The sequence below is a fragment of the Brachyistius frenatus genome, unplaced genomic scaffold (genome assembly GCF_029030835.1).
Source record: "Brachyistius frenatus isolate BFR_SWC_R1_liver_20210118 unplaced genomic scaffold, ASM2903083v1 Contig_259, whole genome shotgun sequence".
NCBI classification, from domain to species: Eukaryota; Metazoa; Chordata; class Actinopteri; family Embiotocidae; genus Brachyistius; species Brachyistius frenatus.
This window is the reverse complement of record NW_027210858.1, coordinates 347,061-363,829: the sequence shown is the minus strand read 5'-3', so window position 1 is coordinate 363,829 and position 16,769 is coordinate 347,061. Positions and strand designations below refer to the sequence as shown.

At 48.9% G+C, this 16,769-nt stretch overlaps 1 protein-coding gene across 1 annotated transcript; it reads right to left on the bottom strand.

Annotated features, from left to right (window-relative positions):
* Nucleotides 1–1,026: 1,026 nt before the first annotated feature.
* On the bottom strand, nucleotides 1,027–15,301 carry LOC138634358 (target of Nesh-SH3-like). The gene is made up of 19 exons (XM_069721222.1): nucleotides 15,131–15,301; nucleotides 12,482–12,658; nucleotides 10,483–10,551; nucleotides 10,282–10,414; nucleotides 10,015–10,196; nucleotides 9,516–9,568; nucleotides 9,263–9,293; nucleotides 8,488–8,568; nucleotides 6,147–6,212; nucleotides 5,115–5,183; nucleotides 4,926–5,033; nucleotides 4,736–4,822; nucleotides 4,421–4,630; nucleotides 4,170–4,275; nucleotides 3,906–3,985; nucleotides 3,763–3,792; nucleotides 3,527–3,685; nucleotides 3,273–3,395; nucleotides 1,027–3,192 (listed from the first exon to the last, which is right to left on the bottom strand). Exons 1-19 carry the CDS (start codon nucleotides 15,204–15,206, stop codon nucleotides 3,077–3,079), a joined length of 1,956 nt encoding a protein of 651 aa, XP_069577323.1. The 5' UTR covers nucleotides 15,207–15,301; the 3' UTR covers nucleotides 1,027–3,076.
* Nucleotides 15,302–16,769: the final 1,468 nt, after the last annotated feature.

Here is a 16,769-nt window from a genome sequence, read left to right as displayed (position 1 = left end):
TAGCATACAGGTGTTCTGAGCTGAGGTTTAGAACCGGAGCCTGCAGCAGGTTCTCAAGTGAACCACCAGAACACGTATTGACCAGTTTGTTCTGTCGGAGACATTAAAACCAGAACGGAAGCAGAGCTCATTAATCCTCCATACTCAACTTTTCGGGATTTCCTTTCCTGCTCTTATTTTTTCACCAACTTTTTCCCTCCTGGCTGAAACACACTCTGCTGGTTGCCACGGCGACAGCACACAAAGCCTCTCCTCCTCCAGTCTCAGAGACGGAAAAATTACGTCACCATTCAAAGACCAGCAGCTTTGACCTTTGACCCCTCACTTGACAGTAGGACAAAAGTACCGGGATGTCCAACTGTCCCCTCAAACTACCAGGATGTCCAATTGTCCCCTCACAGTACCAGGATGTCCAACTGTCCTCTCAAAGCAGGGCATGCTGGTCCTTCACCTGCTGAGTCATGTGACCTGGCAAACCAACAGTAAATAATTTTTTTTTAAAACAAACAACATTCACATTAATCATCTAAATGTAAACAAATATCTGAAGCAACAGAGTAAACAAACAAACAAACTTCGGACGGATCGATCGGCTGCCGATTGGCTGATCATGAGGTCACTAAACACCTGGTTTGTTTACAAACGGATCAATCACAAATTTCTTGATGAACTCAAACTAATTGATACGTCCATGTGATCAGCTTTTAGTGTCTCTGAACTCAATATTGATCAACAGCGTCGCACATGAAGTCATATTTATTGATCGAATCGGTTAGAAGGATCCGCTCAACGGTGAAATTGATACGTTTCTCCATCAGAGTGTTCAAGTGTGAAAACATGGTGATCTTACCTGCTGCTAATCACGTCACCCGGAAGACGCAGCGGCAGGTGAAGTTGTTTGTGTTGTTTCATGGAAATGTTGTGAAATTGGATTAGATGGAGGCGATGATGATGGCGATGATGATGTAGATGGTGATGATGATGTCAGAAATGCTCCAACAAGTTTAAGTAAAAAACTATTTTCATTAAAAAAAACTTCTTTATTGTCGAAAATCAACACAGAAACAGATGTAAGTAGAAAACGTTACAATGACGAACTTAAAGGTCCCGAACACCGCTCAGCAGCGCTCGCTAGCGCCTCCACAGGTCAGACGCTCGCTGGCGGGACGTCACTTAGAAGATTAGCACGTAAGCTCGTAAACTTGTCACACCGTGTTTCTCATGTCACACATTTTCTATTGTAAAAGATTCCACCGGAAAATAAAATGTTTATATTTTAAAAATAACAAATGTAATAAATCAGCGAAATGCTAATGAAGCAACTTTAGCTGTTGGTAAAATAAAAACTGATGTTTTGTGGGTTTGTCGCCATCTGGAGCTTCTCGACATTTCAATCTTTCAGCAATTAGCCCGCTATGCCGGTGAAGCTAACGTCAGCTCCAGCTAGCTCTTTAACGGGTTCATAAAAGCTGTTAAGTGGAAAACATTTAAAGAACCGTCAGATACTTCTGAGCGCTGCTGAGGTCACGTGGCTAACTTTTGCCAATTATTTCAGACTAGTTGGTTAGCCAGCTAGCCAGATATGTAAACACCTTTTCTGAACAGCTGAGCTAGCAAAACTAGCATCGCAGCTAGCCTTCACTTCCTCACAGAGCTAGCCAACATTAGCTTAGCTGAAAACACGCAGCAGAAACTGGAGTTGTTTTCATCCTCAAACTAGCACAACATTTTTTTGTTTTTGCTTCGTAAAAATCTGATTTTGTTGGCAAAACTTCGAGATCCGATGTTTACGATTTGTTGTCCGGCTGCATCGTTCATGCCGGACGGTCAAGATGTTGGTTCGACAGCTGCGGTGGAGACACGCCTCCAAACGTACAGAAATAATAATGTCTTTTCATATGTACATAAAATACAGTTCTGCTGTGCAGACTGCAGCTGTGGAGGTGTCACACCGTAAGACCGGGTCAACGACCTGGTCAACGAACGGGTCAAGGAACGGGTCAAAGACCTGGTCAACGAACGGGTCAACGAACAGGTCAACGACCTGGTCAACGAACGGGTCAACGAACGGGTCAAGGACCGGGTCAACGAACGGGTCAAGGACCCGGTCAACGAACAGGTCAAAGACCCGGTCAACGAACAGGTCAAAGACCTGGTCAACGAACGGGACAACTAACGGGTCAACGAACGGGTCAACGACCGGGTCAACGACCGGGTCAACGAACGGGTCAATGACCTGGTCAACGAACGGGTCAACGACTGGGTCAACGAACGGGTCAACGAACGGGTCAACGAACGGGTCAAAGACCTGGTCAACGAACGGGTCAACGAACGGGTCAACGACCTGGTCAACGAACGGGTCAACGACCGGGACAATGACCGGGTCAACGAACAGGTCAACGACCTGGTCAATGAACAGCTTACATACGATAAGTCTAAAGTGCGGTGAGTCAGGTGTGCGTGTTGAGTGACTTTCAGAGGACAACAACAGGCGATAACATTAATAGATCAATCAATCGACTGACCGTCAATCAGTTGGTAAAATGTTCAACATTCGATGCTTCTTGATGTCATGTTTGTGTTTCAGACGTTTTGGTACAATTTGACCTGATTATTGACGAAAACAAGTGTCAGATTAATGGACACAGAAGATGAGAGGTTTATGAAGCCGGTTTGTCACCGCGGTGCCACCAATATTCTCCTCACCGATGTTCTCCTCACCGACCACCGGACCGCTCAGCTGACGTGAAGCAGGGCGACAACGTTTACAACCGTTTGCTCGGCGGACTTTTAAAATGAAAATCAACAGGAAAGAAAGTCGTGAAGACCTTCTGATAAATAAGTCGGCTGTGAGTCGGCGGGAGCCAGCTGCCCGTTAACGTGGTGATTCCGGCGTCACCGTGGAGATGATAAATAAGATGTGTGATATGTTGGAGATGCTCTCTGACCAGTAGGACCTCTACATGTTTTTACAGCGCTGGGTAACGTGAAGGTGGCCCCGCCTCCCCGCCGCCGCCAGCCCAGGCAACCAATCCCCTCCAGGCGGCTCCCAGGACGCCCGCGGGACCGAGTCCGTCTACCATTTTCCGGGTATCGGAGTCCCGCACTCGTACCAGGAGACATAGTTGACGTGGGAATGTCCTCCGATGGGTCCGAAGTGGACCGGCTCCTGGCGAATGGCCCGGTAGAACCCTGCAACAACAACAGTGTTAGTCAGAGGTTCCGGTCCGGAGATCGGACCGATTGGACACCAGCAGGAGTGATGTGTTTACCGGGTCGGGACGGGAGCTGGTCAGATCTCAGCTGTCGGCCCGTCCGTCCGTCCAGGAACGAGTCCACGAACTGACAGTGATCTTCTCCGAAGCCGGTCTGATCGCCGATGTTGTGGAATTTACCTGCAGGTGGAACAGATGGATCAGAACCCAGATCAGAACCCAGATCAGAACCCGGATCAAAACCCGGTTCAGAACCCGGTTCAGAACCCGGATCAAAACCCAGTTCAGAACCTGGATCAGCTCTAGCTCACCGTTCAGCGAGTCACTCAGGTAGATCTTGTACCGCAGCGAGTTGCACAGCTGGACGCCGACGAACTTGCGGTACCAGGTTCTCTTCACGTACTGCTGACCGGAGCAGTCGGAGTACGAGTCTGTCTTGAAGGGGAATTGCGTCCAGATGGCGTCTTTTCCTGCACAGAAGAAGATTTATTTTTTCCTGTTGAGCTTTGTGCTTTTTCTCGCGTTGCCATGGACGACGTTGACTCACCTGAAACGTTCTCGCTGACTCGCGGGTCGGCTGGAGGAACAGAGAAACTGCTCTGATTACAGTCAACACAAATTCCTGTTTCCTTCACAATAAGAGTGAACTGGCTTTGGTTGGGTTTGTGTTTCGGCGCCGGCGTACTGTACCCGACTCGGTGTTGAAGGACACCGGCTCACTAGGAGGTCCTGCACCCAGCTCGTTCTTCGGCTTCACCGTGAACTCATAACTACAGAAGAAAAGCAGAAACATCAGGAAGCGTTTGTGAAGGTGAACGACAGCAGCAACGCTCCCCTCCCCCCCTCCCCATCCCGCTCCGCCCCTCTCCGCCCCACCCCGCTCCCCGCCCCACCCCGAACAGACCAGACCCATCCCGCTCTGCACACCCCGCCCGCCCCGCCCCGATCGCTCACCTGCTCTCCGGTTTAAGGTTCTCCACAGTGGTGTGCGTCTGGTTGGTGGTCAGGACGGACACCTGCTCTCCGTTGGGTCCTTTAGCCGTCGAGATGACTTCGTACTCTGAAGACAGAACCGATCTGTAAATGACGAGTCGCTAACAAGCTAGCCACCGATTAGCTTGTAGTTGGTGCTAACAGTTAGCCTGAGAGACGTTAGCACCTCTTGTGCCGGACAGGAAACAGAAAAAGTTGTGTTTTGTTGTTACCGGTGGTGTCGTTATCGGTTTTCTCCCAGTCCAGGATGACGAAGGATGGACATCCTTCCACCGTCACCACGGTGAGGTTGGAGGGTGGAGCCTTGGGCGGAGCCGTCACGTTGGCCTCGCCGGGTTGGTCCTCGGGGAAGTAGCTGAGGGAGGAGGTGATGGAGCAGGGCTCGTCCGGCCTTTTGCCGGTCTGGTAGATGACATGGGGGGCTGCGGGGGGTTGGGGGAGGGGTAGGGGAGGTCAGTTGGGTCGTCGTAGGTTCACCGCAGAGGGAAACACGGAGAGACAGTAAAAGCTTGTCGTGTCCATCTTACCCACGTAGCGCTTCTTTCCCAACGCGTCGACGTCGGAGGCCGGCTGAGGCTGGAAGAGGGCGGAGTCTCCCCAGCTCTCCACGCGAGCTGCTCACAGAACAAACGAGAACATTGAACCGTTGCATTCACAATCGTTTGTTCCGACCAGTAAAACAGGAAATGATATCGTTGTGTTGGAATCAGTTCGTACCGGCGGCGGTGGGGGCGGTGCTCGGCGCCTGTTTGATCAGCTTGGAGGTCGCTGCCGGGACTTTGAGAATCAGCAGCTTGTCGGTCTGCTTCAGGTTGTTCAGTTTGTCTGAAACACAAACAGAAAACTCAGACTGGAAACAAACACGCAGCCGGTGTCGTCTTCACGAGGTTCTTTACAAGGTCTCACCGTCGTCTCCAGGTTTCCCCACAAGATTCAGCCTTTTGTTGATCTGGACGGACGGACGAGCAGGAGATCCTGAAACAGATGACAACATCAGATACGAGACGTCACTGACCTGAGACCCAGCGAGCAGTTCGACGGGAACACGGAGACCAAATAAAACCAGTAAAACCAATAACACCAATAACACCAATAACACCAATAAAACCAGTAAAACCAATGAAACCAATGAAACCAGTAAAACCAATGAAACCAATAAAACCAGCTGGAAAATCACTTCTTCAGCTGAACGGAAGACTCAACGCTTGTTTCCAAAACTTTAAATGGAGCTGAAAACAGGAACGATGCCGTCTGACAGAGGAGTCCACAACCTGCAGCCAATTACACCTCCCGCCCCCACCCCTCCACCCTCGCCGCATCAACGGGCCAAGATTCTTCACAATCAGCCATTGACTCACTTCCAGAACGACATGAAAAAACACGAAACAACACAGATGTATTCCTCTCAATCAGCACCGCCGACCTCCACGCTCAACGACGACCCGCGAGATCCTCAGTCCTGATGCTGGAAGGTCGCCCAGGAAACCGCTCCGTAATTACAGTGAAATAAATATTCGTATGATTTTCTGTGTTCGCACACAAACAAATCTGAAATAAACAGCAGATTGAGGTTTCCACATTCTGATGAAAACGGTCCGGCACGCCGCCGCCGCGCCGCCGCGCCTGTCTATATTGTAGTAGATGGAACCTGAACTGAAGTCTCTCTGGTGAAGAATAAATGTTGTGAAACGTCTATTCACAGTGAAGCAGTGAAACCAGAAACACCTGAAGAGCCCCAACAGATCTGCAGAATCTGCAGAAGATGGACATGGATGGACAGACTGACAGATGGACAGATTGATGGACGGATGGATACATAGGTATGAATGACCAGAGATGGAGACAGAGACAGCAGGCGTAGCTGCAGTGGAGACGGAGACATTAATGAAGGACACAGACGGACGGAGGACACAGACGGACGGAGGACAGAGGGTTTACCGAGGCGAGGTCGGGACCATAAGGCCGGTTTGGGCGGAGACATGCCGCGGAGAGGCTGTCCGTTCACTGCAGAGACAAGGGAGCGTTACGATGGGAAGGAACCATCTGGGAAACTGAACCTGAGTCCGACGCCGGACGGTCCGACGCCGGACTGACAACATCTGGCTGAGGGACAAAGTGAAGACAGGGTCAGAGGTCAGAGGAGGAGGGTTACCCCCGAGCGTCCCGTAGATCGGGGAGGAGGTTCTGGTTCTAGAGAAGGAGGTCTGTCTGAAGCCGTTAGTGGGGAGGTGGGGGGGGTTAGTGGGTCCGGCGCCCCGGCTGAACGGCTGCAGGATCTGCTTCCTGCTGTGACCTAGAACAGGAAGAAGAGCGGTGCCTCGTTACAGTCGGACCGGTTCTGTGTGGACAGAAAGCGAGCTGGCAGCAGCGCCGTTAATGAGGCGGTCAGACGGAGCGTCTTCATGAGGCTGTGAGGACGAGAAGGTGGATGGAGGGACGTAGCCATGACGACACAGCCATGACGACATTGCATGCAGACGCTGGTGGAATGGTTTAGAGCAGCAGACATTCCTGTGGACAAAACCTGAAGCTGGAGGACAACATGGCTGCAGAGGACAGACAGACAGACAGACAGACAGACAGACAGACAGCAAAGGGCAGGAAGCCGTCGGGGACGTGCTCTTACTCCAGCTCTTAGTTTGAGTTCCCAGCAGAGACAAGTCGCCCTGCAACCGATCGAAAGCTGTGAGAGAAAGAAGAAGGTTGAAGGACACGAACTTCATCTGTAAACAGGAAGTACACATGGTGGTCATCTGTAAACAGGAAGTACACATGGTGGTCATCTGTAAACAGGAAGTCCTCCAGGAAGGTGAAACACTAAACAGCTGTATGCAGACGACGCGGTGGTTTTAGTGGTTTCAGTTCATGACCTTTCTTTAAAGAAAATCTTCAGACAAACTTTTAGTCAAAAGTTGAGAAGAGAAAATTAGTTACGGAAGAAGTTTCTGTTGAACCTGCGACTGTTTGCCGGCGACATCGTTGTTTCTCTTTGCAGGAAATTAAAGATTTAAAACATTAAAGCAGAGAAACACGTTTTACCAGCAGGAGGCGTCTCTGTGTTAGCGGGGACGTTAGCTGCCCGCCCGGCGGGGGGGTCGCCACCGGAGAACCGTTTAGTGAAAGGGGAGGCGGTGACGTCGGTGAGAGGGGCTTTGGAGGGCTGCAGGCGGGGGGGGCGGGCAGTCAGAGGGTCGGCCGGCCGGCTGCTGTCGTTTCTAACACGTGTTCCTTCTTCTGAGGTGAGAGAGCAGAGAGATGGCGTGACCTCAGAGACGCCGTGACCTCGGAGACGCCGTGACCTCGGAGACAGCGTGACCTCGGAGACAGCGTGACCTCGGACACCGTGACCTCGGAGACCGCGTGACCTCAGAGACACCGTGACCTCGGAGACGCCGTGACCTCGGAGACAGCGTGACCTCGGACACCGTGACCTCGGAGACCGCGTGACCTCAGAGACGGTGTGACCTCGGACACCGTGACCTCGGACACCGTGACCTCAGAGACAGCGTGACCTCGGACACCGTGACCTCGGAGACCGCATGACCTCAGAGACGGTGTGACCTCGGACACCGTGACCTCGGAGACACGTTTTACCAGCAGGAGGCGCCTCAGAGACACCAGAAGGTTCTAGTCCAGGAGGTTCTGGTCCCGGTGGTTTCAAGGATGATTCTGCAGAAGGACTTGAGCACATCTGCTGTCTGGACATGCAGTCTGATGGACACATGGTGCAGGACAGGAGGGCAGAGGGAGGACAGAGAAGAAGAAGAAGAGCTGCGGCTGATGAACGCTGAAGCACGGTTGCGGTCACATGACCTTCAGCTGTGGCTGCTGTCGGGGTGGGGGGGCTAAATCAATTTACTCCTCCAGTGACCTCTGGTGACATCATCTCCACGCTATGACTTTCTAACTGGTTCCAGAGCAAGCTAACATGCAGCCAATCAGAGCAGCTGCACGCCCCAGACCCCGCCCCCTCCCAGGCACGTCAGCCCGAAGCAGGAAAAGACGGTCTGCGAGTGAAGCTGATGATGGAGAGGAAAAGAGTCTGATTGGTTACCCGGTGACAGGTGAGGAAATGTGGGCGCAGCCAGCGTTTCCTTCCGGCCTTCGGGGGGCGCTGTGGGAGACAACGAGCTGCTTTACAAGAAGGATTTAAAACTAAAAGAGACTTTTGGTTCCACTGATGAAGTCATCAAACCGACATTAGTACGTTTAAAGAAAGCGAACGAATACGTGAGAGGAAGGAAACATTAAAAACAGGAGTAGAAGAAGAGATAATCACCGAAGGAGGTGCGCGGCGCTCCGGGGAAGCCGGGATGTCTGAGCAGGAGGGAGGAGCGAGGCCGCGTCCCGTTGTGGAGCGCTGAAAACAGGCCACGCCCCATTAGCACCATCAGCTGATCGGTCACATGACTTGCATGAAAACTCTCCTCACAGTTTATTACATTCTTCTCTCATAAAACTTTAGAAAACAGTAAAACAAGTTCATACAAGCAGCTTTAATTATTATTATTATTATTATTAAGTATCTTCTGCTTTTATTTCACACAAATCCATGGATGCTAACGTGCTAACCTGTGGAGTTCCTCAGGGTTCGATCATCGGCCCTCTATGCTTTTAATTATTATTTATTTATTTATATGTCCGTCATCGTAAACAAAAACAACAACAACATTCAAAGTCTTTGTAAATAAACAAAACAACTGTTTACAAACATTCAAACTTTTGATTGTTTCTATAACAATACAAATATCAAATATGGCGTTTTATTCTAATCTTACTTTCTTTTTCTTAAACTGGTCGAGGAACCTTTTTACATCATAAATAAAACATAATTCATCGTGAATCTCGACTTGAACATTTAACGAACATTTAACGGACACGTTCGTTTTTGGACCCTTTTCAGTCGGTCTGGCCGGATTTACAAGATGAAATATGTCGTAGATCACATTCAGGCTGAAACGTGTCTGAACGGCCGTCCGACAGATTCCACGAGTCAGCAGAAATAAAACGCTCTGAACACGCCTCAAACATGTGAACATGAAGAAACATCTTACCGAGACGAGGAGGGAAGAGGCCGGCCAGTTTCTGGAACATAAACACACGTCAACATCACAGACACACTACAACTCCCATGATGCACTGCTTTCACTTAATAGATTCTGCATATTTAGAGGTTCAGTGGGTGCAGCGAGCTGAGGGCTGCCGAGGCTCATGGGTAATGTAGCGTGTAGAGACTTCAGACAGAAGTTAAAGAAAATAACAACAATAGTAAACATGAACACTGTAAACAGGAAGCGATGTTGTTACCAGCGGCTTGGCGACAGGATGACGTAGCTTGAAAGGCTTCGGAGCGTTTTTATCTGTGAAAGCAGAAATGATTGAAGTCAGATCGGAGCAGAGAAACATAAACACAAACACATACAAAAACACAAATACAAACATAAACACAAACATAAATACAACTACAAAAATAAACACATGTACAAACATAAACACAAACACACATACAAAAACACAAATACAAACAAAAACATAAATACAACTACAAAAATAAACACAAATACAAACAAACACAAACACACAAATACAAACACAAACCTAAACACAAATACAAACATAAACACAAATACAAACACAAACATAAACAAATACAAACATAAAAACAAATACAAACATAAATACAAATATAAACATAAATACAAACACAAAAATACAACCCCTCTGGATCAAAAGGAAACCAGGTTCGGACCCATCCCAACGGAGTTTTAAAGCCGACGTGCTCCATGTTGTCTGGACGAGGACTTACTGCCCATGTTGGTGTTGTGGACGACCGCTCGGCTCCACACGCCGCTGCGCTCGTCCTGATTGGACCGCACGCCGAACTCGTACGGCGTGTCGGCTTTCAGGTGGTCGACCACCGTGTCGCTGGTCGGACACGTCTGGTAGATCCACTTTCTGTTCCTCTCCCGGTAACGGATGGTGTAGAACCTGGAGACAGAAGTCCTGTCAGACTGAGACACCCGAGGACAGCCAGGTGTCCCTGAACATGCCGTCCTCCTCCAGAGGGACTCACCCGTCCTCCAGACACTCCTTCAGGATGTTCCCTTCGGAGGGCGTCTTCAGGTCGTTGCCCCAGGACAGCAGCACCGCCGTTGGGCTGACGGAGCCGACCACCAGGTGGAGCGGCTTCTCCAGATTCACCTTACCTGTCGGGGGGGCGACAGGTCAGACTTCCTGTGGACAGTTTGGAGGTGACAGGAAGCTGCCGGCGTACCTGTGCAGTGTTTCTTCACGTTGTTAGTCCGGATCGGCTGGACCGCCACCAGGTACTTCGGTTCGGCGACTGAAACAGAGAGCGTGATGTAAGAGCGACGTCAGAATGATGTCACAGTGATGTCACAGTGATGTCAGAGCTTCGTTGAAAATAAAAACTCCTGGGAATAGTCAAATCTACAGAAAAGTCAAGTAAAACCAGCCTTAACGTGATAAAATAAACTGATGAACATTAAATTTATTCCATCACGGTGACATGAAACACCAACAACACAACAACACCACAACAACACCAGCAGCACAGAAAGCGAGGTGATGATGAAGCAGCGCCTCCGAGCAGAAACGTGAACCCTTCCTGTGGGACGGAGAAACACGTGAGGAATGCTGGAAACGTGCAGCCATGATGATGATGATGATGTCATCGGCCCCCCCGACAGCCCTCCCTTCCCCCCACCGCCCCCCAGATGGACAGAAAACAGTGAACAATTCCAGATGAAGGACGACAGTTAAAACACGTGAAAACACTCATTTTCTCTACAAATCTCACTGCTTCTGCTTTTATGTTTCTATGACGACCAGCTGGACCCCAACAAAACAACCAGCGTTCACGAGCCACCAATAATACATAAATATGTATATATATATATAAAATATGTACAATAAATGATAAATATAGACATCAACACGACGACACGACACATCCAGCAAATTAAACGCACTAAAAACAACACAAGGTGTCGTAAAACAATACCAACGCAGTAAAACCTCAGGCCGTTTTATTTCGTGTTTCCTTTGCGGTGACCTTTGACCTCGTGCTGATGACAGAAGGAGCTCATGTGCATGTTTCCAGCCAATAACAGCTGCTCTCGGAGCCGTTTGAAGTGACGGATGTCTGTCGGACGAGCAGCTGCAGCTCCGACACACTTCATCACGTTTTAGTTACCAACGGAAACAGGAGCTGCTCAGATCACCTGAACACGCTCATCTATAACTCACCTGTCAGCCTGATTACTGTCGTATTAGCAGGAGAATTCAGGGCTTTGTACGCTGGTGAAGCTGTTCCTCCCCCACCAGACTTCATGTTAAATTATGGGATTTTAAGACACGACTCTGGACTGTGTATTTTTCCATGTCCTCGAGCTGTTTCCCCTAAAACAAACTTAACAGTCTCTTTGTGGGTCTGAGGACGCTTTGTCCATTCATCTCCGTCACGCGGCAGGTGGCAACATGCCCCGCCCCCTCAGTGACCTCATCAATCACCTGTGGAGCGGAGCAGAGTATGTCTGTCATCAGAATAAATGAAAGAAACCTGCCACCAAACCTCAGTCACAATCTGTCTGTTTTTAGTCTGTGAGCGAGTGGTGGTACCGAAGCATCAAACCTGAACCCTGAACCCAGAACCCTGAACCCTGAACCCAGAAACCTGAACCTTGAACCCTGAACCCAGAACCCTGAACCCTGAACCCTGAACCCTGAAACCAGAAACCTGAACCCTTAAACCAGAATCCAGCGGCAGCGCGGGATCTAGAAAGTCAACAGTGCTCTGTGAGCCGCTGATGAATGTTCCTCCTCTGAAGGCGTCTAATGAAGAAGGTAAACATCTCATCACCACAGCCCCGCCCCCTCCGCGCCTGACTGACAGGTGACCTTGGGGCAGCGATGACAGACGAGGACGCAGATTAAATGAAGTGTTGACGTGTGATTCATGAATCTGCAGTGAACAGATTCAAACAGACATGAAGTTTATAACGAAGAAAAGAATCCAAAACAACCTTTTACCAGAAGAAACGATCGTCGAAATAATAATTAATAAAAGTCTGAAAGCTGAACGACGTCTCAGCAGCTTTTCTGTCGACTCAACGAATCGCTTCAGAACTTTGAGTGTTTTCTGGTCGTTACGGATTCAATTCTGGCCGAGTGTCAGTAAACGGATCGGAACCAGCTGCTCGTTCCCACCAGAACTTCTGAACCCTCCAGAACCCAAACACAGAGGTTCTCACCCATCTCGGCCTCGTAGGGTTCTCCGTCCTGCAGTGGGATGAACTGCTTGGAGAACACGCCGCCGCCGTAGCCCAGGATGAAGCCCTCCAGCTGCACGGCCGCGCTTGGACGCACGAACTTCATCACGATGGTGTCGCCGCTGGCGTTGATCCGGACCCTCATGTTCTCACGGCGCGCTGAGGAGAAACGGACCGGGTCAGAACACATCCAAACATTCACAAACTCAAACACTGAAATCAACATTAGAATTATGATTCAAACTAAAAGTCAACAGGTCAAATGTTTTAAACTAAAATATGGAAATAAAATACAACAATTTAAATGATAAAAACATGAATAATTATATAATTATTAAACAATAAAAGCACTTTATCATCAACATTCTGAGACATAAGGTCAACATTAAATTCAGAGTGAAGCATTATGGGTAGTTTGAAGGAGCGTTCAGCGTTTGTTTCCTGCAGGAGGAACTCAGCTCTCATTGGCTGTCTTGAATTGATGGACTCTCTGGACTTCCTGTGCTGCGGCGCCAGCGACGCTTTTAAAACTTTAACGAGGACAAAATGTTTCAGCTTTTTTTCTCAGAACTAGAAACCAGAGGAGGACGAAGGTTTTACATCCTCCTCATCCTCAGATCTGAACTCACACACATGAAACACGTGTGTTCAGACTCAGCATGACTTCCACTTCCTGTTTACATCATTATCTCTGATGTCCTATCAGAATAAAGGTCCAGAAACCAGAGAACAGGCAGTTCAGAAGTCCCCTGAGAATCTGTTTGATTTGAACTTCCCTTCAGTCTCACAGAGATCAGGTATGTTTGTCTGATTACCCATGATGCACTGCAGCCAGGAGCTGCACCCACACTGTTCTGCTGCTGTTAAAGGGACAGTTGGTCTAAAAGAGAGACGATACAGGCGGAAAAGTTCAAAATGCAGCTGCATCAGAGCAGAATTTACCCCAAATCAAAGGAACACCAGTGAAAACCAAATGTCTGACTCAGCAGAACTCATGCGGCGTCTGAAACCTCCACATTCAGAGAAACCAGCTCCTCGCGTTCCCACGTCACCAGGAACTGGTTCATCTTAAAACTTCAGTCCAATAATGTCCAGAAATGAAGAACATTTCTCAGCAAACAGTAAAAATCTAAACTAAAAACTTATTTGTAGGTTCAAACACTCCAAAATAGAAAATTCTGACTGGGCTGATACAGCGCCCCCTGTAGGCCTGTTTATTCAGACTCAGCGCCCCCTGTAGGCCTCAGGAAGTTTCCTCCAGCTCAGGTTTGTTTCGTGAATACAACCTGAGCAGAAGGAAACTTCCTGAAGCCATGTTGAATCCGTTTCCAAACATTGGTCCTCGTGTACCGTGCTACGAACATATCGGGTCCAGTCTACATCCAGGACATGGTCCAACCCTACATCCCAGCCCGCTCCCTCCGCTCCTCCTCCTCCCAGCTCCTCTTCCTCCTCTCCTCTTCCTCCTTTACCTTGAACAGTAGAACTTTAGTATCTTAAAATAGAACTTCCTGATAGAACTTTGTAGTTTGGCTTTCTTGAAGAAATTGTATTTTCTTGATTCTTGTTGTTCTGGTTTTGAACCCTCATGGTTGAAATCAACTTATTGTAAATCACTTTGGATAAAAGAGTCAGATAAATGAAACGAAACGTAACGAAACGAAACGAAACGAAACGGAACGAAACGGAACGTAACGAAACGAAACATAACAAAATGTAAAAGCGTGAGCGCTTGTAACATGCCTGTAACATGCCTGTAACATGCCTGTAACATGCAGAGAAACACATGTAGGTGGGACCTGTGAGCGTGTGGGCGTGGCCTGTCACAGGTCCCATGAACGTGATAAAGCACTTGAAAGTCTCCTCGTGATTTTAAATCTTTACGATTTGAACTTGATTTTTGTCACTAATAAACTTCCACAAAGAAACGGACCCTGAATGCATCACACTCTCTCTGTTGTTCTTGGCTGCATCTCGCCCGCTGAGGGGGCCCCCCCCCCATCCCTCCTCCTCCCCGCCCTCCCGACAGCTGAGGGGATTTCATCACCTTACATAACTCTTAAGAGATCAATGAGGCAGAGAAGTGGCAGGTTAGATCATGAATTAGCCCCGCCCCCTCCAGGTGAGCACCCAAGAAATCACAGGAGAACAAAACATCTCTGAGCTGAAACACGGATGAAAGAATCAATGAAACACGGAACACGTCTGAACATTATGAACACGGAAATCTGAACTAATGATTCGTTCACGTCGTTTCTTCTTTAAATCACTTTAGAAACAATAAACTCACATTTTCACTCCTGTTTTGAACATTGAACTGTTTTTACTTTCAGATGGTTTGGTTCCTGTTTCTTTCAAATTTGACCCGTTTATTTCCACTAAATGTTTTTATTTTCCTGCTTCTATATTTATTATTTCTAACTTTTTTCCCACTTAAAAACTGTTCATGTCACATTTTCTTCCGACTCGCTCCCAGTTTCTCCCGTTGACTTCCTCTGTTTACGTCCCGTTCTCCTTTATGACCTCGTTGATGCTGTGTGTGTGTGTGTGTGTGTGTGTGTGTGTGTGTGTGTGTGTGTGTGTGAGTATGTGTGTGTGTGTGTGTGTGTGTGTGTGTGTGTGTGTGTGTACCTCTGATCCTCTGTGCAGAGCTGCCGTTGAGGAGAGCCGTTGCTCCGAGCAGCAGCAGGAGACCGATGGCCACCATGACCTCAGAGCTTCAGGATATGAGGATGAGGATGAAGACGAAGATGATGAGGATGAAGAGGTGCGACCACTTGCTGCCTAACTCCACTGAGCGTCTGCAGGTCGTCTTGTTGGTCGACTTGTTCAGGAGTCGGACGTCCTCACTGTGCAGAGGAACCTCTGAACCGCCTGCATCTATAGGCTCTGCAGGTGGGCAGGGCCTGATGACATCACCAACCCCCGTGGATACCTCATGTGGACACCCCCGCCCCCCCTACCCACCCACCCCACCCACCAACCCTCCCCTGCTCACTTTTCTCTCTCAGGATCTCCAAAAGGATTCTTTCCTCCCTCCCTGCTTTCTTCATCAGTACGCCTCCTCCTCCTCCTTCTCTTTCCCCTTCCTTCTTCCCCCTCCTCCTCCTTCTCCTCCTCTTTCCTCCTCCTCCTTCATCCCTCTCCTCCTCCTTCCCCCTCCTTCTCCTTCTTCTCCTCCTCCTCCTCGTTTTCCAGGAGAGTTTTGCTGTTGGTCGTTCAGCAGACAAACTGAAGAATCACAAATCCGAAACATTCAACTTGTATAAATTCTCTCTATTATTTCTACCTTCTGTCCCAGTTTCTCCCGTTGACTTCGTCTGTTTACGTCCCGTTCTCCTTTATGACCTCGTTGATGCTCCGTTGACTTCCATCCTGCACCGATTTAATATTTACAGCCTAAAACTGGACATTTGTTTCTCTTCCTATTATTTGAATTTCAGACCTGATTCAGTCTTTGTTTCCTCTTTTATTTCTGTTCCGTTGACTTCCATCTTCTGACTGTTTCATCTGTTTATTTATTAACTTGTGTTTATCGTTCTAATGTCACCGTTTACTTCCACCGTCCTCGTCACGCCTGCAGCGACCTCACACACAGACATATTTTAACATGGTGTTAACATGTGAACATGTTGGTGTGTTAACATGGTGTGTTAACATGTGTGTTCATGGATCAAACTTCTGACTGTAACGATGAACACATGTTCATCCACTTATTTCTAGTTGTTGCTGGATGTTGGACAAATGGGCGGAGCTACTGCATGAATGTCAATCAGGTGTGTTTAACACAAACTACGAGTCACACACACACACACACACACACACACACACACACACACACACACACACACACACACACACACACACACACACACACACACACACACACAGCAGCTCTCCATGCTCACTAGAACAACGTTACCCCCTCCCCCTCCCTCTCCCCCCTCACTCCTCCGTCTGCATCACAACACATCCTCCCGCTTCACACGTGCATGCTGGGAACAACCGCAGAGCCAAACACACTGACATGTTTTCTCCGAGCTGGAGCCTGACCAGGGGAGGGGGTGGGGGGATCCTGCTGGCGCTGGACTCTGTGGGTCCAACACGTGCCGCCGCTGATGGGGGGGGGGGATTGCTGATTGACAGCAGTGTTATGCAACAGCAGCCGAGGGAGAAAACGATGGGCGATTACCACCGGTCGTCACGGTGACGGGAAACGGCAAATGATGACACGCTGTTGGCCAGGTGAACGCTGCCCCCACTGGTCAAC